This window comes from Nycticebus coucang, chromosome 4 (genome assembly GCF_027406575.1).
Source record: "Nycticebus coucang isolate mNycCou1 chromosome 4, mNycCou1.pri, whole genome shotgun sequence".
In the NCBI taxonomy this organism is placed as follows: Eukaryota; Metazoa; Chordata; class Mammalia; order Primates; family Lorisidae; genus Nycticebus; species Nycticebus coucang.
Window position 1 is genome coordinate 125012276 of NC_069783.1, and position 22123 is coordinate 125034398.

Genomic DNA, 22123 nt, shown 5'->3' on the forward strand with positions numbered 1-22123 from the left:
CTTTCCCTCTTCTGTTTTTTTTTTTTCTTGCAATACTTTATGTAGCAGGCCATGCAAAAATAAATTGTGAGCTAGAGGGAAACAACATATTATCTCCATTTTGAAGATGAGTTTAAAAGTGAAGCTTAAAGAGATTAATATATATACATATAAATATAAATGTATATATGTTTTGTTTTGTTTTGAGACACCTGTCACCCTGGGTCTCTGTCACCCTGGGTAGAGTGCCACGGAGTCATAGCTCACAGAACCTCAAATTCTTAGGCTCAAGGGAACCTCTTGCCTCAGCCTCCTGAGTAGCTGGGACAACAGGCACATACACTATGCCTGGTTAGTTTTTTCTATTTTTTTTTTTTTTGTAGAGACAGAGTCTCACTTTACCGCCCTCGGTAGAGTGCCGTGGCGTCACACGGCTCACAGCAACCTCCAGCTCTTGGGCTTACGTGATTCTCTTGCCTCAGCCTCCCAAGCAGCTGGGACTACAGGCGCCCGCCACAACGCCCAGCTATTTTTTGGTTTGCAGTTCAGCCGGGGCTGGGTTTGAACCCGCCACCCTCAGTATATGGGGCCGGCGCCCTACCGACTGAGCCACAGGCGCCGCCCTAGTTTTTCTATTTTTAATAGAGAGGGGGGTCTTGCTGTTGCTCGGGCTGGTCAGGAACTCCTGAACTCAAGCAATCCACCCACCTCAGCCTCCCAGAGTGCTAGGGTTACAGGTGTAAGCCACCGCGCCCAACTATCAAATATATTCTTATTTTACTTGTGTTATTGTAGATCTGTCCTAGTAGAAGGTAAGCTTCATAAGGACCGGAAACTGCCTTCTTTGCTCACCCCTTTTTCTTCAGTGTCTGCAACAGTGTGGAACACGTTGGGGGGTGGGGGGGGTCTATAAATATTTGTGAATAATGGAATGAATGAACTTGACTTAACCACTGCCTCAGGGAGGTTGTGCTTGCAGTGTTCTCACAAGATTTTGCGGGTATAAATCAGTGCTGGGACCAGGCGAACCTCTGCCAAGGAGGGAGACGCAAATTCAATATTTCTTTTTTTTTTTTTTTTTGTAGAGACAGAGTCTCACTTTATGGCCCTCGGGTAGAGTGCCGTGGCCTCACACAGCTCACAGCAACCTCCAACTCCTGGGCTTAAGCGATTCTCTTGCTTCAGCCTCCCGAGTAGCTGGGACTACAGGCGCCTGCCACAACGCCCGGCTATTTTTTTTTTTTTTTTGGTTTTGCAGTTTGGCCGGGGCCGGGTTTGAACCCGCCACCCTCGGTATATGGGGCCGGCACCCCACCAACTGAGCCACAGGCGCCGCCCCAAATTCAATATTTCAAGGTAGGTCAGACGAGGAGGGGCCAGTCTCTCGCCCTCACTCAAGATGGCGACGAGGCAGCGTGCCCTTTCCGGTCACATGGCCTGGCAGTCGCAGAAGGACACCTCCTCGCGCTTGCGTGCTGCGCCAAGGCTGCGAGGTGCTGAGGGAAGAGGCGCCGCCGAAGGGACCCGTTAGAGCGGAAGCGTTGCCGCTGCCGCCGCTGTCTTAGCTGTCCGGGGGCCTCTGGTTCCTGGCAGGTGGGAGGCTGGAGCCTGGAGCCATGTCGAAACGGCTTCGGAGTAGCGAGGTGTGCGCTGACTGCAACGGGCCGGGTGAGTTGCACCAGTCGGGCCCGCTCCCCTCTGCTCTCTCGGCTCGGACCCCGGCCCCGGGGCCGCCCCCTCGGATCGGGCGGGTTTCTGCGGCGAAGCCCAGCAACGCGCGGCTGGGGTCTCAGCGAAGGTAGTCCCCGTGCGTCCTAGGGGCAGGACTCTGCCCCGGCTTGTCAGAGCCGGGTGGGCAGGGGGCCGCCGCCCTCGCCTCCCACTCGGCCCTCCCTTCCTTCTCGTGCTCCGTCGCAGCACATCTAGGGAGGCGGCGGGAGCCTGGAACGTTCCCCTGACAGGAAGGGGCTTGGGCAGTACACAGGAAGGCCAATTACAGAAGTAAAATGCTAACGTCCTTCAGTCTGCAGCCCCCCGAGGCTGCAGGTGTCTTCTTCCACCGAACCCCCGCCCCGTTTGGGGGCCCTGCCCAGCGTGAAAGATACTCTCTAAAACTCTCCACAGGGCCCCGGTAGATGGCTTCCCTGCCCCTGACATCACGACAGCCACTATCCTGGGAAAAATCTCCAGGAGAGCCAGGGTCTTGCAAACACAGCCAGCACTTGAGAGGCAATGCATGTCTCAAGTTTGGGGATCTGAACGGCTTGGGTTCGAACTACATTTTACCTCTAGGTGACCTTGGGCTGGTGACTTCACTTGCTTACTTGGCCTTGATTTCCTCATTTTTTTCGATGGAGATTAATCTTAGTGGTTAGGAAGATTCAGTGAACATTTTTAGGATCATCTTCTAAGTTTTTTTCTTTTTTTGTATTATGTTATGTAGTATAAAATCCTCACAGCCCCTTAAAACTAGAGTTGACTATATCATAATTGCTTAAAATTTAAACAGACAAAATCACTGGCAAAATAAGCATAGGGGCTTGAAAAGGCAAAAACTATTCCTCTATAATAATGCATAAACTTTAATACATTATATTTAAGTTTAGAGATCAAGTCTGGCTTAACAACTGGAACTGAATTGACCTGTCTCTAATAGAGATTATATGCTGTTTTAGGTGTTGAATTTATCTGCTTTGAGTTTGAAGTCATCCAAAGGTAACATGGCTTCCTTGGCAAATGATGTCTAAAACAATCTTAAGTCACTGAGCACCAGTGTTCTGTTCATCTTGTCATTTGGAAGTGGAGACTTGATTTTAGATAGTGCTGTGATAACTTAAACCTGTATGTGGTCTTTTCGTGGCCTGTATAAGATGGTGTTTCTACTTTCCTTTGAAGATAGGGAGGGGGCGATGGAGGAGTTTAAAAAGAGGTTTTATAAACCAAGTTTGTGGGTATGATACAAACTCCATTGTTTTCTTTAAAAACGTTATTTGTTCCACTTCCTTATTTTCTTGTCTGTTTTCAGTTGAACTTTCTGAAGGTTCGATTCACATGTGTCTAGCTTCAAACTTTCTCTTGGATTTCATATTCTTAACTTCTCAATGGCCAGTATGGAACAGAGGAAGAAAATTGTTTCTCCATTGCCACACTGAGTACTATCTCCCACTTTTTTTTTTTTTTTTTAGTCAGGATCTCACACTGCTGCCCTGGGTAGAGTGCCCTGGCATCATAGGTCACAGCAACCTCTAACTCTTGGGCTCAAGCAATCCTCTTGCCTCAGTTTTTCTATTTTTAATAGAGATGGGGGGTCTTGTTTTTTGCTTAGGCTGATCTGGAACTCCTGAGCTCAAGCAATCTACCTGCCTTGGCTTCCCAGAGTGCTAGGATTATAAGCGTCAGCCATCCTGCCTGGCCTATCTTGCACTTTTGCAGAGTTTGTACATTTCAGAACATTTTTTCTTTCATTGTATCATTTTGGTGGTTGTCCCCTAGCCTAATCTACAGAGACTCGAATCACTTCCTTCCTGTTTTTAATATAGTTAGGCTACCTTGAAATGCTTTTTGAACTTGCACTGCTAGGAATTTGTGCTGCCTTTTCTACAAAGCCCTAGTGGAAATTACCTGTAGGGTCAAGGACTCCTTTGGATGCTAAGGCCATCTCCTCAGGAAACGTATATATACTTATTCTTTGACACTGAATTTATGTAAGATTTCTTAAGAGGAGTCACAGCCATCTTGTGAAGCCCATGGAGGGTGTCCATGGAGTCCTGACATGGAACATCTAGATAAACTTGAAGGGTTTCTTTTGTTTGTTCGTTTTGTTTAAGCAGGCCCTGGCCAGGTTCAAACCGCCACCCCCATTGCACAGGGCCAGCATTCTAACCATTGAGCCCAGCTAAACTTGAAGGGTTTCACCCAACTTCATTCATACAAAGTCAGTATTTATTTTACTGTGTTGCCAGCTTTCTAACATTGGATTCTGATCCATGATCTTAAAGTGATCAAGTGTTAATTTCTTTTTTTTCTTTTTCTTTTTTGCAGTTTTTTTTTGGCTGGGGCTGGGTATGAACCCACCACCTCCAAAGCATATGGGGCCGGCGCCCTACTCCTTTGAGCCACAGGTGCTGCCCAAGTGTTAATTTCTTGCTGTCTTGTTCCTGCTTAATTTCCTCCAAGAATACTGGGAATCCTTTTAAAACTGTCTTTGTCATGGCTGGGCGCCTGTGGCTCAAGTGGCTAAGGCGCTAGCCACATACACCTGAGCTGGCGGGTTCGAATCCAGCCCAGGTCCTCCGAACAACAATGATGGCTGCAACCAAAAAATAGCCAGGCACTGTGGCAGGCGCCAGTAATCCCAGCTACTTGGGAGGCACAGGCAGGAGAATTGCTTGAGCCCAGGAGTTGGCGGTTGCTGTGAGCTGTGAAGTCACAGCACTCTACCCAGGGCAACAGCTTGAGGCTCTGTCTCAAAAACAAAAAAACTGTCTTTGTCATCAGTGGTGGTACCATATAGTAGCAAGCAGTCTTGTTATGTATCTTTGTGGGGATCCTTCATCTTGATGTTTCTCATCTTTGCTTTTTAAAATGGTTAGTGTTACTGAAGTGAGTTATACTTCATTGAATAATTTTCTTTCTATCTTATTTCATTGCAAACATTTAATCATGATCACATCCTAATATTTTATGACCTTTAAAAAAAAAATAAATCTAGGGCGGCGCCTGTGGCTCAGTGGGTAGGGCGCCGGTCCCATATGCCGGAGCCAAATTAAATAAATAAATAAATAAATAAATAAATCTAGTTCATTTTTTTTTTTTTTTCTTTGATACAGAGGCTCAAGCTGTCACTCTGGGTTGAGTGCTGTGGCATCACAGCTCATAGCAACCTCCCACTAACTCCTGGGCTCAAGTGATTCTCCTGCCTCCACCTCCCAAATAGCTGGGACTACAGGCACCCACCACAGCGCCTGGCTATTTTTTGGTTGCAGCTGTCATTGTTGTTTGGCGGGCCTGGGCTGGATTTGAACCCGCCAGCTCAGGTGCGTGTGGCTGGTGCCTTAGCTGCTTGAGCCACAGGCCCCGAGCCAAATCTAGTTCATTTTATATACATCTCTGGGTTCAATTACCTGTAAACTCTACTGAGATCTCCACTATAGTGGTATGATGTTTAGATAAAACATCAATGTTTTGAGCATTTCCAATCAAAAACTTTTTCCAGAGATTGTGAATTTCATTAGGCTCTTGAAAATATCTGAATACTTAGAAAATAATTTGGAGAAGATAGGACAGCTCAATGTGACATTACTGAGCATGATAGGTATTTTACTTTTTATATCCTCACTACCCTGAGATGTGTTAATATTCCCATCTGACCCATGGGGAGGACACTCAAAGAAGTAACTTGTCTTGGGTGGCCCCTGTGGCTCAGTGAATAGGGCGCGGCCCCATATGCCAAGGGTGGCGGGTTCAAACCCAGCCCCGGCCAAACTAACAAAAAAATAGCCGGACGTTGTGGCGGACGCCTGTAGTCCCAGCTGCTCAGGAGGGTGAGGCAAGAGAATCGCGTAAGCCCAAGAGTTAGAGGTTGCTGTGAGCCGTGTGACGCCACGGCACTCTACCCGAGGGCGGTACAGTGAGACTGTCTCTACAAAAAAAAAAAAAAGAAGTAACTTGTCTTAGATCAAAGTATAAGAAGAGGCAGAGTTGGGATTCAAACCCTGGACTGCTTGTCTCCAGAGCCAACTCTCTTAACCACTACACTCTCTGGCTCTCAGGATTTGTCTTTGATGGAAATTCCATAACTTTTCATTATATGATTTGAAAGAGTTTGAATAAACTGTGAGAGATGGTGTACATGCATTTTAGAGATTTTTGTGGACATTGAAGAATTTTTAAATATAAACTGAGTAGCCTAAGTGGCACCTATTGTCACCCCATTGTGAGTCTGATGAAAAGTAGAAGGTCTTTCTTTTTTTTTTTTTTTGTAGAGACAGAGTCTCACTGTACCGCCCTTGGTAGAGTGCCGTGGCGTCACCCGGCTCACAGCAACCTCTAACTCCTGGGCTTACGCGATTCTCTTGCCTCAGCCTCCCGAGTAGCTGGGACTACAGGCGCCTGCCACAACGCCCGGCTATTTTTCCGTTGCAGTTTGGCCGGGGCTGGGCTTGAACCCGCCACCCTCGGCATATGGGGCCGGCGCCCTACCCGCTGAGCCACAGGTGCCGCCCAGAAGGTCTTTCTTTATTTAGGGTTTCTAACTGCTAAGTTTGCTTATCTAGATTTGTCCTCTTTACCAAGTATGAATTATTCCTTGTCTCAAAGGATAAGCTCTGTGACTTCAAAGGAAAAAAAAGGTATTATACATACACCAAAAAACATTACTCTTTTTTATTTTGCATCTTTGCCTCTGTGAAGCCACTGTTAGTGCCACTTCTTTTCTTTCAAATTAGTTACAGGACTGGACTTAATAATTTTCTTTTTTTTTTTTTTTTTTTTTTTTTTTTGAGACAGATCCTTAAGCTGTGGCCCTGGGTAGAGTGCCATGGCATCACAGTTCACAGCAACCTCCAACTCCTGGGCTTAGGCGATTCTCTTGCTTTAGCCTCCCAAGTAGCTGGGACCACAGGCGCCCACCAGAACGCCCGGCTATTTTTTGTTGCTGTTGTTATTGTTGTTTAGCAGGCCTGGGCTGGATTTGAACCCACCACTCTTGGTGTATGTGGCTGGTGCCCTACCCACTGTGTTATGGGTGCCTAGCCTGGACTTAATAATTTTGAAAAACAATTAATGGATATCATAGAACATTTCCTGGTAGAAGAGGCCAGTTTTCCCAGTCCTCAAAGACATGGCACCTGAGCAATTTTTTAGTTGTCACTTGCCGCTTTCTACTCAACATACAGCCATGTAGATTTGTAGCAGTGGACTTGGACAGCATTTTTCACCATTTACTTTAGATAATGCTAAGTGGATAATTCACTGTCAAAATTTATCTTGCTGTTTGTGGAGCTGGATTTGAAATGATTCACCTGTACCCTCTCAATTTGTTGAATATTAAAGCATGTGTCTGAGATGGTAGATCCACATTAGGGCTACAAATTGGCTCTGAACCAGGAAGAAGGCAACTATTCATGGCTCTAAGTCACGTTTTTTAGCCTTGGTTAACATTGTATCTGATAAGTCAAGGTAGGTAGTATCATCAGACAACATTATCAGTTTGATAGTTTGACAATAAAATGTCAACTGAACAACAAAAATGTCTTGTTTTTCTGAAAAACTAAACCTCAGTCGTCTTTTGCCATCTGGCAGTGTAACAACCAGTCCTTGCCACTGGGATTTCATTCTCTTTTCAGATCCTTCCTGGGCATCAGTAAACAGGGGAACTTTTATATGTGACGAGTGCTGCAGTGTTCATCGGAGTCTAGGGCGCCATATCTCCCAAGTAAGGCATCTTAAACACACACCATGGCCTCCCACACTGCTTCAGGTAAAGGATAAGAATTCTTCTCACAGTTTATAGTTTGTTTTAGCAGCTAAAATTTCTCCTGTTATACCTCTTAAATCTTACAAAATTGTTTGTGTCATAATTGAATAAAGGTTCTGTGCCCATCATTTAAAGGTTTTTTGTTCTCTTTCTTTTTTTTTTTTTGTAGAGTCAGAGTCTCACATTATGGCCCTCGGTAGAGTGCCGTGGCCTCACACAGCTCACAGCAACCTCCAACTCCTGGGCTTAAGCGATTCTCTTGCCTCAGCCTCCCGAGTAGCTGGGACTACAGGCGCCCGCCACAACGCCCAGCTATTGGTTTTTTGTTCTCTTTCTAACATAAAGCTAGTCCCAAAAGCTTAGTTAGGTAGATAGTCATTAAAACATCTTGGTAGTATTGCACCACTGACCTTCTACACTGTAACCAGCAACTGTTTTTAAGTAGTCCATCTTTTCCATGTACCGTAACTATTTCCAAAAGCCACTTTCTGAGAAACTTTTCATTAATGTATTTATTCCTAAGTTCCTGTTAATACCTTTAGAAAATTTTGTACTGCTTTAACAGAAGCATGGACTGGGATTCCTCAGAAATTTCTGTAATATCTTAAGTTCTTAAAGATCTTGCTGCTGGTCAGAGAGACCAGATTAACATGTTTTGATTGCATGCCTAACACTCTGTTAAGTGTTATAGGCTCTTTGTTTTATTTTGGGTCCAATATTAAGTTACTTGTACTTCTCTTTGGGGGTACACATTCTTTAGATTCTATGGGAATTTAGGATTAAGCATGTATTTTGCCTTCATTTGTCTTGAGTATATGCTTCAATAAATCTATGGCAGCTGTACAACACGTCCCTAAAACTTGTTAATATGAACCAAGGGACAAGTGGGTTTGGATCAGTGTTGTGAAACTATCTCTACTAATATAAAAAACAGATGGAGCTGTTTCAGGCCTCATGACTTGAAATAAAATTAGGAGACATGATGTATTAGTAACTTTTTTTTTTTTGGTAGAGACAGAGTCTCACTGTACCACCCTCGGGTAGAGTGCCGTGGCGTCACACGGCTCACAGCAACCTTTAACTCTTGGGCTTACGCGATTCTCTTGCCTCAGCCTCCTGAGCAGCTGGGACTACAGGCGCCCGCCACAATGCCCGGCTATTTTTTTGTTTATTTTTGTTGTTGTTGCAGTTTGGCCGGGGCTGGGTTTGAACCCACCACCCTCGGCATATGGGGCCGGCACCCTACTCACTGAGCCACAGGCGCCGCCCAGTAACTTTTGCTTAAACATTTCTAACAGCTCATTTTCATGTGAAAGAGGGTGTTTACCACTGTCAGGTCTGTCTGTGCTTATATAGCCAGATTACGATCTAGAATCTGAGATGATTAGTTTAAAGTGGCAGGGTAAACCCTAAAGCAGCAATTCCGAAATGTGGTACATGAGCCACCAGTGGTACTACAGACAGATGTAGATAAGACTCATATTTATTTATCTATTTTTTAATTTTATTTATTTATTTATTTATTTTTTAAGACAGTCTCATTCTGTTGCCCTGGGTCAAGTGCTATGGCATCATAGCTCACAGCAACTTCAAACTCTTGGGCTCAAGTGATTCTCTTGCCTCAGCCTCCCCAGTAGCTGGGACTACAGGCGCCCACCACAGCACCTGGCTATTTTTAGAGTTTGGTCTTGCTCTTGCTCAGGCTGGTCTCAAACCTGTGAGCTCAGGCAGTCCACCTGCCTCAGCTTCCCAGAGTGCTATGATTACAGGCACAAGCCACTGTGCCTACCCTCAAATATTTATTTTAATGCTTTCATTTTTTTTAATATGTATAAGAAAACTATGGCACATGAAACCATAACTGCTAATAAAAGTTTTAAGACTTTTTTTTTTTTTTTTTTAGAAACAGAGTCTCACTTTATCACCCTTGGTAGAGTACAATGACATCACAGCTCACAGCAACCTCCAACTCCTGGGTTTAGGCGATTCTCTTGCCTCAGCCTCCCCAGTAGCTGCGACTACAGGCGCCTGCCACAACACCTGGCTATTTTTTTTGTTGCAGTTTGGCCGGGGCTGGGTTTGAACCCACCACCATCAGTATATGGGTCTGGCGCCCCGCTCACTGAGCCACAGGCACCGCCCAAGTTTTAAGACTTTTTAGTTGATTTAAAGAAAAATATTAAGTGGAATAGAGATAGTACATGGGTTGTTAGGAATCTTGAAAAGAGTATTTGATCAGGTTTGGGAAACACTGCCTTAAAGTGTCAAAGTATTTTTCCTTCATAATCTGTAAGAATAGTGTAATCAAACCCATTTAGGCATTTAGTTATCTTGCTGGTCACAGCTGAATCCTGCATCTAACTTCATCTTTCCCATTCTGAAATCAGAAAACAATGTTATGAGTGATATCCCAACCATCTTAGTGTTTGTAATGGAGCTTTGTTTTCCTGGTTCAGTTTCTGATTCTCATTGAATATTTGTGAAAATAAATTAAACTATATTTTCCTGCTGGTTGGTTTTAGATGGTTGAAACCTTGTATAATAATGGTGCTAATTCTATATGGGAGCATTCTTTGCTGGACCCTGCCTCTATTATGAGCGGAAGACGTAAAGCTAATCCACAGGATAAAGTACAGTGAGTGGAATGTTTATAAATTTTTTTTTTTTTTTATAACAAGTGGGGCTAACTGACAGGAGTGGAGCTATTTTTGATCAGCTTCCCCTAGGGCAGCACAGGAGGTATTACCCCATTTGTGCCCTGGGCGCTTTACTATTAGAAATGCAGAATGAGGCTGGGTAGGACCATCTGTTTTGCTTGGTTACCCAGCAGGAGTAAGTGGTTTCTCCATTTGGAAACAGAGGCTTGGAGGCTGTACATGTCAGATTTAAACTTAGTTACTCACACAAGAGGCTGTCAGACCAGAAATCTAGGTTCTAGGCCACCACCAGTCTGCCAGATGCTTCACCAATGAGATAGAACTAACTGCCACTTCCTCCCAAGGTTGCTGGGCCAATTCAGAAAATTACACAGAGAAGAAAGATGCTATAAAAAGTAGTTATTCTGCAGTCCCAGCTATTATAATGCCTAATGTATGTTTTCAGACTTTGGGTCTTAAACACAACTGAAATTTACTTGTTCATTTTGTTCTTGAGTAGGGGATGTGGGTCACTTCCTCTTTCACAGTACAAAGAGTGGGGAATGTTGTATCTGAACTACAAGTGAACTATTTTCTTTTTGTTTTCAAACCAGTCCCAATAAAGCGGAATTCATCAGAGCCAAGTATCAGATGTTAGCATTTGTCCATCGCTTGCCTTGCCGGGATGACGATAGTGTGACTGCCAAAGATCTTAGTAAGGTTGGTCACACATTTTAAAACCCTAAAAGAGCTCACTGAGACAGCATATTGTTTTATTTGAAAAAATAAAAAAACCTTCAAAGAAAGAAAGAAAAAACAACTCATTTCTGTGCATTAAGTAATTAATAACAGCTTTTTTCTGCAATTGATCTCCTCCTTAATCTTAATTCAAATGGTAGTCATTCATGTCAGTGGGGGTACACAGGCAAAGAGGAAAAGTAAATATCTAGAAAACTATTTGTGTTTTTTAAATATGGTCTTTAAACTGTATTTTGATAAGTCTTTTGTTTAACTTTGAAATAGAGGCTCAGCGCCCATAGCTCAGTGAGTAGGGCGCCGGCCACATACCAAGGCTGGTGGGTTCGAGCCCAGCTCAGGCCTACTAAAACAACAATGACAACTGCAACCAAAAAACAGCCAGGAGTTGTGGCCGGCGCCTGTAGTCCCAGCTACTTGGGGGACTAAGGCAAGAGAATCACTTATACCCAAGAGTTTGAGGTTGTTGTGAGCTATGACGCCATGGCACTCTACCAAGGGCGACTTAATGAGACTCTGTCTCAGAAAAAAACTTTGAAATAGGAATCTTCTAGAGTTTGTTTCTAAAAGAGAATAGAAAGTTAACAGGACAGTTGATCGTTTGTCACAACTAGAAAAAGAACTAAAGGAAGAGGACTTTTTCAGGTTTCTGGCTTGCAGACTGAGTAGGAAAGCAATGTGTGACTCAAAGCTATAGTGTACAGAATGGTTCATCATACTTGTAACATGAGTAGACAGCTTTCTTTATGTGGGTTTTCACATGTTTTTGAGAGCTGTGGTTAAGAAATGCATATGAATTAGTAATTTCAAAGTGCTGCTTTTGACAAATGCTGTTCATACACAGAGTGGACACTCACTTTAAATTTTGCATAGAAATGTATATAATTGGCTGGGTGCCTATTGCTCAATGGTTAGAGCGCCAGTCCGGAAACTGGGGCAGGCAGGTTCAAAACTGGCCCAGTCCTGCTGAACAAAAAAAAAAGAACTGTATATAATTGTTACTTTCATTAATTAGTAAGACTTGGTATGTGGTAGGTGGTTTTAACCAAAGTTTTGAAAAATTAATTAGCCGCAGGCCTGGCACAGTGGCTCATGCCTGTAATCCTAGCACTCTGGGAGGCCAAGGTGGGTCAATTGCCTGAGCTTAGGAGTTTGAGACCAGCCTGAGCAAAAAGCAAGACCCTGTCTCTACTAAAAATAGAAAAATATTGCTGTGAGCTATAATGCCAGGGCACTCTATCCAGGGTGACAGCTTGAGGCTCTATCTCAAAAAGAAAAAAAAATTAATGAACCACAGATGCAGTGGCACACATCTGTAGTACCCATCTACTTGGGAGGCTGAGGTGGGAGCCCAGGAGTTCAAGTCTGGCCTAGGCGACATAATGAAATACCATCTCTCAAGGGAAAAGAAAGGCTATATTAAAACAAGACTTGAATACAAAGAGTAGATTTTTCCATTCCTCTGATAAGGGTTATTGCATCTTGGACAATTCTAGATTAGATTTAAAGGAAGGCAGCCAGTAGGGGGTATAGCTTGAAATTCTAGTCTGTCAGGCTTCAGAGCCATGTGCAGCCAGGTCCTCATACAGTATTGCCTGTCACTCAGGTGCTGGTTGTGCTGCTCTCTTAGACAAGTCATGCATTTGGGCAGGTCAGCCTTGACAGCCATAGTTTCCTTATAGTAAAATGGTTCTGACCCCACCTTGCAGCCCAAGTGTGATTGTGACCAGCAAAGAAAAGACTTCTCCATCCACCTCATGAGCCAAATCAAATATTGCGTGTTACTGGCTTGGCACCGTAGCTCAATGGCTAGAGCACTGGCCACATACACCGGGGCTGGCAGGTTCAAACCCTACCGAGGCCTGCCAAACAACAATGACAACTATAACAAAAGAATAGGCGTTGTGGCGGTGTCTATGGTCCCAGCTAGTTGGGAAGCTGAGGCAAGATAATTGCTTAAGCCCAAGTTTGAGGTTGCTGTGAGCTCAACCATGGCACTCTACCAAGGGCGACAACTTGAGAATCTTTCTAAAAAAAAAAAAGAAGTGTGTAATGTGATATATGATAAAATGGTCTGTCAGCTGCCCTAATAATCTTTCTTTATACTTCTAATTAAGTTTATTTATTTTTGTATTTTTGTTGTTGTTGTTGTTGCAGTTTGGCCAGGGCTGGGCTTGAACTCACCACCCTCAGTATATGGGGCCGGCACCCCACTCTCTGAGCCACAGGCACCACCCACTTCTAACAAATATTTCTTTTTTATTTTTTTCAGCAACTACATTCAAGCGTGAGAACAGGGAATCTTGAAACCTGTTTGAGACTGTTATCTTTAGGAGCACAAGCCAACTTCTTCCATCCTGTAAGAAAACATGAATTGATTAAGATATTAAATTAAAACTGAGTTATGTTCATGAAGACTTTAATTTGCTTTTTTATCTACTTTTTATTAATGATTCTTAGGAGAAAGGAAATACCCCACTCCATGTTGCCTCCAAAGCAGGACAGATTTTACAGGCTGAATTATTGGCAGTATATGGGGCAGACCCGGGCACACTAGATTCTAGTGGGAAAACTCCTGTTGATTATGCAAGGTAAAAGACCTACATTCTTGCCACTTCTCACTGTCTGTAATTTTTTATGTTGAGTATAATTTGTTGTTACTTCAGCTAAATTATGTATGATTAACATTTAACCAGCCCATTCACAGTGGTTCACATCTGTAATGCCAGCACCTTTGGGAGGCCTAAGAACAGCCTGGGCAATGTGGTCTCTACAAAGGGAAAAATTTTTATTTATTTATTTATTTTTTTAGACAGACTCTTAAGCTATTGCCCTGGGTAGAGTGCTGTGGCATCACAGCTCACAGCAACTTCAAACTCCCAGGCTTAGTAATTCTCTTGCCTCAGCCTCCCAAGTAGCTGGGACTACAGGAACCCGCCACAACACCTGGCTATTTTTGTTGTTGTTGTTGTTGTTGTTGCTGTTGCTGTTATTATTGTTTTAGCTGGCCTGGGCCAGGTTCGAACCCTCCAGCCTTGGTGTACATGGCCTGAACCCTACCCACTGAACTATGGGTGCCACCAAGAAAATTTTTTTTTTGATTAGCCGGGCATGGTGGCACACACTTGTAGTCCCAAATAATCGGGAGGATCTCTTGAACCTAAGATTTGAGGTTGCAGTGAACTATGATGCCGTGGCACTCTAGCCAGGATGACAGAGTGAGACTCTGTCTCACAAAAAAAGAAAAAAAAGGAGAAGAAATTTCTTTAGTAGTTTATGAGTCTTTGAAGAGTAGGTTGAATTTGAATGCTTGAAGGAGGAGCAAAAATGCTCCCCATGAGAGGAAACGAGCAGCTTAGCTGCCCAGCGCAGCAGGAGGCCTACCTAAAAGAGCAGAGTAGAGTGACAACAGGAATACTGTGCAGATTTAAGCCTGTGACAGGGCATCACTGTTTCTTTTTTTCTTTTCTTTTTTTTTTGCAGTTTTTGGCCAGGGCTGGGTTTGAATCCACCACCTCTGGCATATGGGGCCAGCGCCCTACCCCTTTGAGCCACAGGAGCCACCCAAGGCATCACTGTTTCATATAGTGTTATAAAAGAAAAAGAATTTAGCCAATTAAATTATTTATTGACATTTGTAGGATATTTCCTGACTTTGCATGTTTCGAGAAACAAGGGGGCTAAAAAAATGTGCATCTTAAAAAATCAAAGCTATGTGGTAGGATGGAGCATTTTATATAGTGATTTGAATGGTGGGCAGAGAAACTGGCTGAAGGTACATTTTATCTTAGGAGAGGAAGAGAGCTCATAGTCAATGATGTTTATTATCACTTCCCTTGGAATTTTCTCATTTGTACCTTACATATAATAACTTGTCAATGTAATAATTTATTCATGTGCCTTATTGCTAAAAGGATTCCAAGCAGTTTAAATATTTCTTTGATGAATAAAGAAAGGAAACTTAATAGTCTCTGTCACAGAAATTGGAGGATAAAGAGGCAGCAGTAGCTGTCAATGTGAGCTATTCATTAGGTTGGTCTGTGCCTGATTTGAAGTCCTTGAAGTAATTAATAAACTCTCACCCAAGAGTCAGACTGGCCGCATCAGAATCATCTTGGGAAAGATCCTTCTTCAAAATATTGATGACTAGGCCTATCCCATCCTTACTAATTCAGAATTTCCAAGGATGGGGCCTGGACATTATGTGTTTCTAGGAACACTCTAGTTAATTTTTGAGAACTTCTATCCTAAACTATTGATTCGTTTTATTTTCTTACCTTGTTAAATGAAGTCATGTTTTATCCCTCTCATAAGCCTTTGAATTCCTCATTAAGCATTCTGGTTTGTGCATTAATAACAGAAAAGAAGGACTTCAGATGGTGGAAAGAGTTTATAAAGGTGGGACTCAAAGCAGACTTCAGTAGTCTACCATGCACAAAAAGGCTGATTATTCTAAAAAGGCAATGTTTGAGAAACTGCTCAGGTGTCTTGGAAGATGTCTTTGTACCTTTCTCTTCTAAAACCAGTGAATGGTGAGCAGTATAAATGGTGCTTTGTTTTCTCTTGGTAGGCAAGGAGGGCACCATGAGTTGGCAGAACGCCTCATAGAAATACAGTATGAGCTGACGGACCGACTAGCCTTTTATCTCTGTGGCAGGAAACCAGGTGAGTGAAAGGAGAACTACTGCCCCATACCGCCAGTCAGGAATGTTCTGGAAAAACAAGTTGGGACCCTGTTTTTTATGACCTCCTCTGCTTTAACATATCCTTGAAAAGTTGTGAATGTGGGTTTTTATTTGAAATGATGACAGCAGAATTTTAACTTACATGTAAAAAGTATTTTGTTCAAATCTCTTTGAATTTTTAGTTTTCAAAACTTTATTTCAGCTGTAGAGGATTGGCTCTTTCTAGAGTTAGAGAGCATAATTGAACCAAAATTGAATGTGTACCACAGTTCTTTAATATAGGGACTAGGAATAGAAGAACAAAGCTATAACTTTTGTAGTTATTTTAAGAGTTCTATCTAAAAAATAGGAAGAAGTTCAAAAGCGAACTTTGCCATCAGCCAACTTGGTTATTTGTGATACGGAACAGAGGTTAGCAAACCATGGTCTGTGGGCCAAATCCAGCCTGTATTACCTGTTTTATTCATTGCAAAAGAGCTGTGTCCACTCATTTACATCTAGTGTATGGCTGCTTTCACACAACATGGGCAGAGTTGAGTAGGTTAAATAGTTGCAACAGAGGCCATAAGGTTCTATAGCCTAACATATTTACTATTCGGCTCTTAATAGAAAAAGCCTGTCAACTCCTTGTTCGTAATATCTACAAACAGGTATGCAGTGGTCCCAGTCCTGATTGCACAACAGAGTTAAAGAGTCCCTGTTGTGGTTCCAGTTCTGAGTGAGAGGGAAGTAAGCACACCCCATGGTGTCTCTCCTACTGAGTAGAGAGACAGTAGGACCATATGCTTGTAGCTATCTAAGGACTCGGAGGGTAAATCCTAGCTGGTGAACTATGGAACTCAAAACATCATCAAGATGGTGGTTAGTGTCTTATTAATTTTGTTCTGATATGGCTTCAGTGACAGCCTAAAACCTGGAACTGCATGATATGCCTCTTCCTGGTGTTAGGAGCAGGAAATGAGACTTTTCTCAGGAAAGAGAGTAAGGGCAATCCCCTGGGGTTTTGCCCTCTTCCTTGTTTTTTCTGATCTCTCCTACCCTATTTCCTAGGCAAGCCTTTGGCTGCAATAATAGCAGTAGCAGTGCCAGCACAGGTGCCTAAATCTCTGACCAAGGGCATGAGAGGGGTCCTTATAGCTTTTCTTGTTTTCTGTTCTTTCACTACTTTTCTGGGAGGCAGAACCTAACCTGGTTAGTTCCATGCTAAAACAAAAATACTAACATTCTCTATAGAGCTTAAAGAAGACTCAGGCACAACATAATATTCAAAGTATCCATGAATAGAATACTATCCATGGGCCATGCACGGTGGCTCATGCCTATAATCCTAGCACTCTGGGAGCCAAGACAGGTGGATTGTTTAAGCTCAGGAGTTCGAGATCAGCCTAAGCAAGACCCTGTCTCTACTAAAATATCCTCCCACCCACTCAGGAGACTCAAGCAAGAGTATCACTTGAGCCCAAGAGTTTGAGTTTGCTGTGAGCTATGATGACACCATAGCGCACTACCCAGGTCAATAGAGTGAGACTCTGTCTCAAAAGGGAAAAAAAGAAAGGAAAAAAGCCCTTCAGATTATTGTCCATAATGACTTGAAACATGAAGCACCAGGAAAAGCTCATGAACTTGCAAGGGAAAAGCAGTCAAGAGACATACCAAGCCCAAGATGACTCAGATGTTTGAATTATCAATTTTTTTTTTTTTTTTTTTTTTTTTGGTAGAGACAGTCTCACTTTATTGCCCTTGCTAGAGTGGTGTGCCATCACAGCTCACAGCAACCTCCAGCTCCTGGGCTTAGGAGATTCTCTTGCCTCAGCCTCCCCAGTAGCTGGGACCACAGGTGCCCGCCATAATGCCCGGCCATTTTTTGTTACAGTTTGGCTGGGGCTGGGTTTGAACCCACCGCCCTCGGTATATGGGGTCGGCGCCCTACTCACTGAGCCACAGGTGCCGCCCAAATTGTCAAAGATTTTAAAGCATCTAGTCCTTTTGTATGTCTACTCTTAAAGAAGAGTGAACATTCTTGAAATAGAAATATACAAAGTCCTAGGAGAGAAGTAGACGACATAGAAAAGAACAAAATAGGAAAGTTAAAATTGAAAAATATAGTAAATTGGGCAGTGCCTGTGGCTCAGTGAGTAGGGCACTATTCCCATATACCAAGGGTGGCAGGTTCAAACTCAGCCCAGGCCAAACTGCAACAAAAAAATAGCCGGGTGTTGTGGCTGGTGCCTGTAGTCCCAGCTACTCAGGAGGCTGAGGCAAGAGAATTGCATAAGCCCAAGAGCTGGAGGTTGCTGTGAGCTGTGACGCCATAGCACTCCACCGAGGGCAACAAAGCGAGACTCTGTCTCTTAAAAAAATAAAGAGGGAAAAATACAGTAACTGAAATTTTAAAACTCACTGGATGGGCTTAATAGCAGAAAAGAGATGACAAAGAAAAGTCAGGGAATTGAAAATAGAAAACTGCCTCTATTCCTAGCACTTTGGGAGGCCAAGTCACTTGAGGCCAGGAGTTTGAAACCAGCCTGAGCAACATGGTAAGACCCTATCTACCAAAAAAATAGAAAAATTAGCTGGGTGTGGGGTGCTTGTCTGCAGTACAGCTACAAGGTAGGTGAGGCAGGAGTATCACCTAAGTCTGGGAGTTGAGGTTGCACTCCAACCTGGGCAACACAGTGAGACCCTGTCTCAAAAAAAAAATTGATGACTAGAAACTATCTAGTTTGAACAACAGAGAATTTAAAAAAGAAAGAAAACTGAACAGAGGCTCAAGGACCTTTGAGAAGATACCAGAAGTTATGAAATTGTATCATTGGGCTCTCATAATGGGATGAGGGAAGAGTATGATATGAAGAAAAGTATTTGAAGAAGTATTGACAAAAAACTAAATCTGGTGAAAAATATAAACTTACACATTTAAGAAGCTCAGCAAACCCCTCAGAGAATAAACTCAAATAAATAGACATTTGAGACACATTAAAACTTAAGTTGAAGAAAACTTACGAGAAGCAGCCAGGAAAAAGCAACACATTGTATATGAAAAAGCAATGGTTTGAATGATTTTGGATTTTTCCTCAGAAACCATGGAGATGAGAAAGAAATGAAACAGTATTTTTAAAGTGACAAAAGGAAAGTTCTATCCACCAAGAACACTGTATTCAGTAAAAATTACCTTTAGAATGTAGGCAAAATTCTAAGGTGAAGAAAAAAATAATAGAATTAGTTCTTTTTTGTTGTTCTTGTTATTTTTGGCCCAGACTGGGTTTGAACCTGCCACCTCCGGCATATGGGACCGGCACCCTACCCCTTTGAGCCACAGGCGCCACCTCAGAATTAGTTCTAACTCAAATGCCGAGAAAGTTGTTTGGGTGGAAGGGAATGATAACAGAGGGAATCTTGGATGTTTAGGAATGAAAAAACAACATGAATGATAAGTATCTATTACATTTATTATATCTCTAATGTAGTAGACTATGTTTTTCTCTTAAGTTCTTTAAGATATATACAACAGTTGAAATCAAAAGTTGTAAGATCCAGCTGGGTGTTGTGTTGGGCGCCTATAATCTCAGCTACTCTGGAGGCTGAGGCAAGAGAATCGCTTGACCCCAAGAGTTTGAGGTTGCTGTGAGCTACATTGCCACCGCACTCTACCCAGGGTAACAGAGTGAGACTCTGTCTCAAAAAAAAAAAAAAAAAAGTTGGGCGGCGCCTGTTTCTCAGTAAGCAAGGCGCCGGCCCCATATGCCGAGGGTGGCGGGTTCAAACCCAGCCCCGGCCAAACTGCAACAAAAAAATAGCCGGGCGTTGTGGCGGGTGCCTGTAGTCCCAGCTACTCGGGAGGCTGAGGCAGGAGAATCGCCTAAGCCCAGGAGTTGGAGGTTGCTGTGAGCTGTGTGATGTCACGGCACTCTACCGAGGGCAATAAAGTGAAACTCTGTCTCTACAAAAAAAAAAAAAAAAGTCGTATCATCTAGTGGGGTTATCAGCATATGTCAGTGTATAATACATTGGACAACTACAACATAGAAGGAGAAGGGTAAAAGAAATATAATGGTAAGATTTCTTTCTTTTTTTCTTTGTAGTTTTTTTGGGTGGGGCTGGGTTTGAACCCACCACCTCTAGTATATGGGGCAGGTGCCCTACTCCTTTGAGCCACAGGCGCCGCCCATAAGATTTATTTCTAAATAGGCTGAAAAATTAAGTATAGGGTGGACATAAAGTTCATGTGGAATTTATGTATTTATATTTATTTAATTTTTTTTTTTTTTTTTTTTTTTGAGACAGAGCCTCAAGCTGTCACCCTGGGTAGAGTGCAGTGGCATTACAGCTCATATCAACCTCCAACTCCTGGGCTCAAGCGATTATCCTGCCTCTGCCTCCCAAGTAGCTGGGACCACAGGTGCCCGCCACAACGCCTGGCTATTTTTTGGTTACATTGTTGTTTGGCAGGCCTGGGCTGGATTTGACCGCCATCTCAGGTGTATGTGGCTGGGGCCTTAGCCACTTGAGCCACAGGCGCCGAGCCAAGACAGTGTGGTATTAATGAAGAGATCAACACATATTAATGAAACAGTATAGAAAATTAAAAAACAGACCCACACAAATAGGTTCAATTGACAAAGGTGAAAAGGTAAGTCAGTGGAGCAAAGATGGTCTTTTTAGTACATTATCTATGTACAGACAGACACACGTGTAAAAATGAACTTCAGCCTAAACCTTGTACCTTATCCAAAAATTAATTCAGAATAGATCATACATCTAAATGTAAAACCTAAAACTATAATACTTCTGGAAGAAAACTTACGAGAAAATCTTTGTGTCTTGGATTAAAGTTCTTAGATATAACACCAAAAGCACATTGCATAAAAGAAAATATTAATAAATGTACTTCACCAAAATTGGAATCTTTTGTTCTAAGAAAACTAAAGTTAAAAAAAATAAGACAAGATACAGAATGGGAGAAAATACATGTATTTGGAAATCATATATTCAACAAACAACTATACCCAGAAGACTTATGGAATTTTTTAAAACTCAAGAGTAAGAAAATGCAATAAAAACTGGGAAAAGATAATACAGAGATGGCAAAAAAAAAAAACAAAATCACATGAAGACAAGCTCAGCATCATTAGCCATTAGCATAGTGAGATACCATAATATACCTAGTAGAATGACTAAAATTTAAAAAATAAATGGCTGGGCGTGGTGGCTCACACCTGTAATCCTAGCATTCTGGGAGACCAAGCAGGTGGATCACCTGAGCTCAGGAATTTGAGACCAATCTGAGCAAGAAGCAAGACCCTGTCTCTACTAAAAATAGAAAAACTAGCCGGGTGTTGTGGCGGGCACCTGTAGTCCCAGCTACTCAGGAGGCTGAGGCAGGAGAATCCTTTGAGCCCAAGAGTTTGAAGTTGCGCCTTGGCACTTTGTCAAGGGCAACAAAATGAGACTTGGTCTCAAAAACACAACAACAACAACAAAAAACAACTGACAATACAAGTTCTGGAAAAAGATGGGGAGCAACTATAACTCTAATAAGTTGCTCTGTGGACTACAAAATGATAAAACTACTTTAAAAAAATGTCTAGCAGTTTCTTACCCAAACATAGATTTACATACTGTGTAACCCAGCAGTTCCACTCATAAGCTTTTGCCCATGCTTACAGAAAAACCTGTATATGAGTGCTGTTAGTGACTTTATTCACTGGTACATGGGTCATTATCCTCCAGAAGCTAGATTAGGACTGAGTCATTAAGCCTTTGTAGGAGATGGGGGTCTCTGCTGGGGTCTCAAAGGTCACCTGCCCCAGCCCTGATTTTTATACTAATAGATTAATACAAATGAGCCAGCAGAGCTCAGTGAAGCTCTACCATCCCACACAGTGAGCTGACGAAAGCCTGCTCTGAGCTAATTCAGCCCTCTGAACACCTTCCCTGTCTGAAAGTCATAGTTATACTAAGGCTAAATTAATCCTAAGGATTGGGATGAGCACAGGTGTTTATTGAATAATATCTGGATCTTTGTACCAAAAGAAAAAAAGGATGTGATTCTTGCTACTGACCAGGCCCTCAGAAATTTGTAGCCATTCTGGCAACTTCTGTTCTCCCATATGACTCCAAACTATGCAAAAATACTAATTGCAAAACTTAAATTGAAAAAGTAACAGTGGCATTCCTTTATGAGTCTTGTCAATGTTTACATGAACAAAACTTTGACTTGGTTTCTGTTTCAGATCACAAAAATGGACAGCACTTTGTAATACCTCAAATGGCAGACAGGTAAGGCCATTTAAATACCAGTTTTATCTGTCCTTAGTAACTTGGTTGTATAGTGTTTGTGTATCGTATTTTGTGTTTAACAGAGCCCATACATTTTTCTCTTTTATGGCTATACAATTTGGAAATAAGACAGCTGTAAGTAAACCATCATATAAAACTTAAGTTTGAAAGAGCACAAGTAACAAGTTTACCAGTAAGAAAATTGGAATATGATATTGTCACTGTTTCAGGCAATTGTGACCATATATTGTCACAAATATTTTTAGCAGGTTATGACTGTATATTTTGTCTGTATACTTACAGAATATTTA

At 42.5% G+C, this 22123-nt stretch overlaps 1 protein-coding gene across 12 annotated transcripts in view; it reads left to right on the forward strand.

The window, feature by feature from the left end:
* The first annotated feature begins 1444 nt into the window (after positions 1–1444).
* GIT2 (GIT ArfGAP 2) overlaps positions 1445–22123 on the forward strand; it is a 55901-nt gene continuing 35222 nt past the window's right edge. For 10 of the 12 annotated variants that reach the window (XM_053590036.1, XM_053590040.1, XM_053590041.1 and 7 more), the window contains exons 1-8: positions 1451–1647; positions 7326–7459; positions 9979–10091; positions 10707–10812; positions 13121–13207; positions 13309–13439; positions 15419–15513; positions 21767–21812. In XM_053590036.1, coding sequence (XP_053446011.1) covers positions 1596–1647; positions 7326–7459; positions 9979–10091; positions 10707–10812; positions 13121–13207; positions 13309–13439; positions 15419–15513; positions 21767–21812 — 764 coding nt within the window. In that variant the 5' untranslated portion in view covers positions 1451–1595. Of the gene's footprint in view, positions 1648–7325; positions 7460–9978; positions 10092–10706; positions 10813–13120; positions 13208–13308; positions 13440–15418; positions 15514–21766; positions 21813–22123 lie in introns of all 12 variants that reach the window. The other 2 variants (XM_053590033.1, XM_053590035.1) reach the window with 2 other exon arrangements.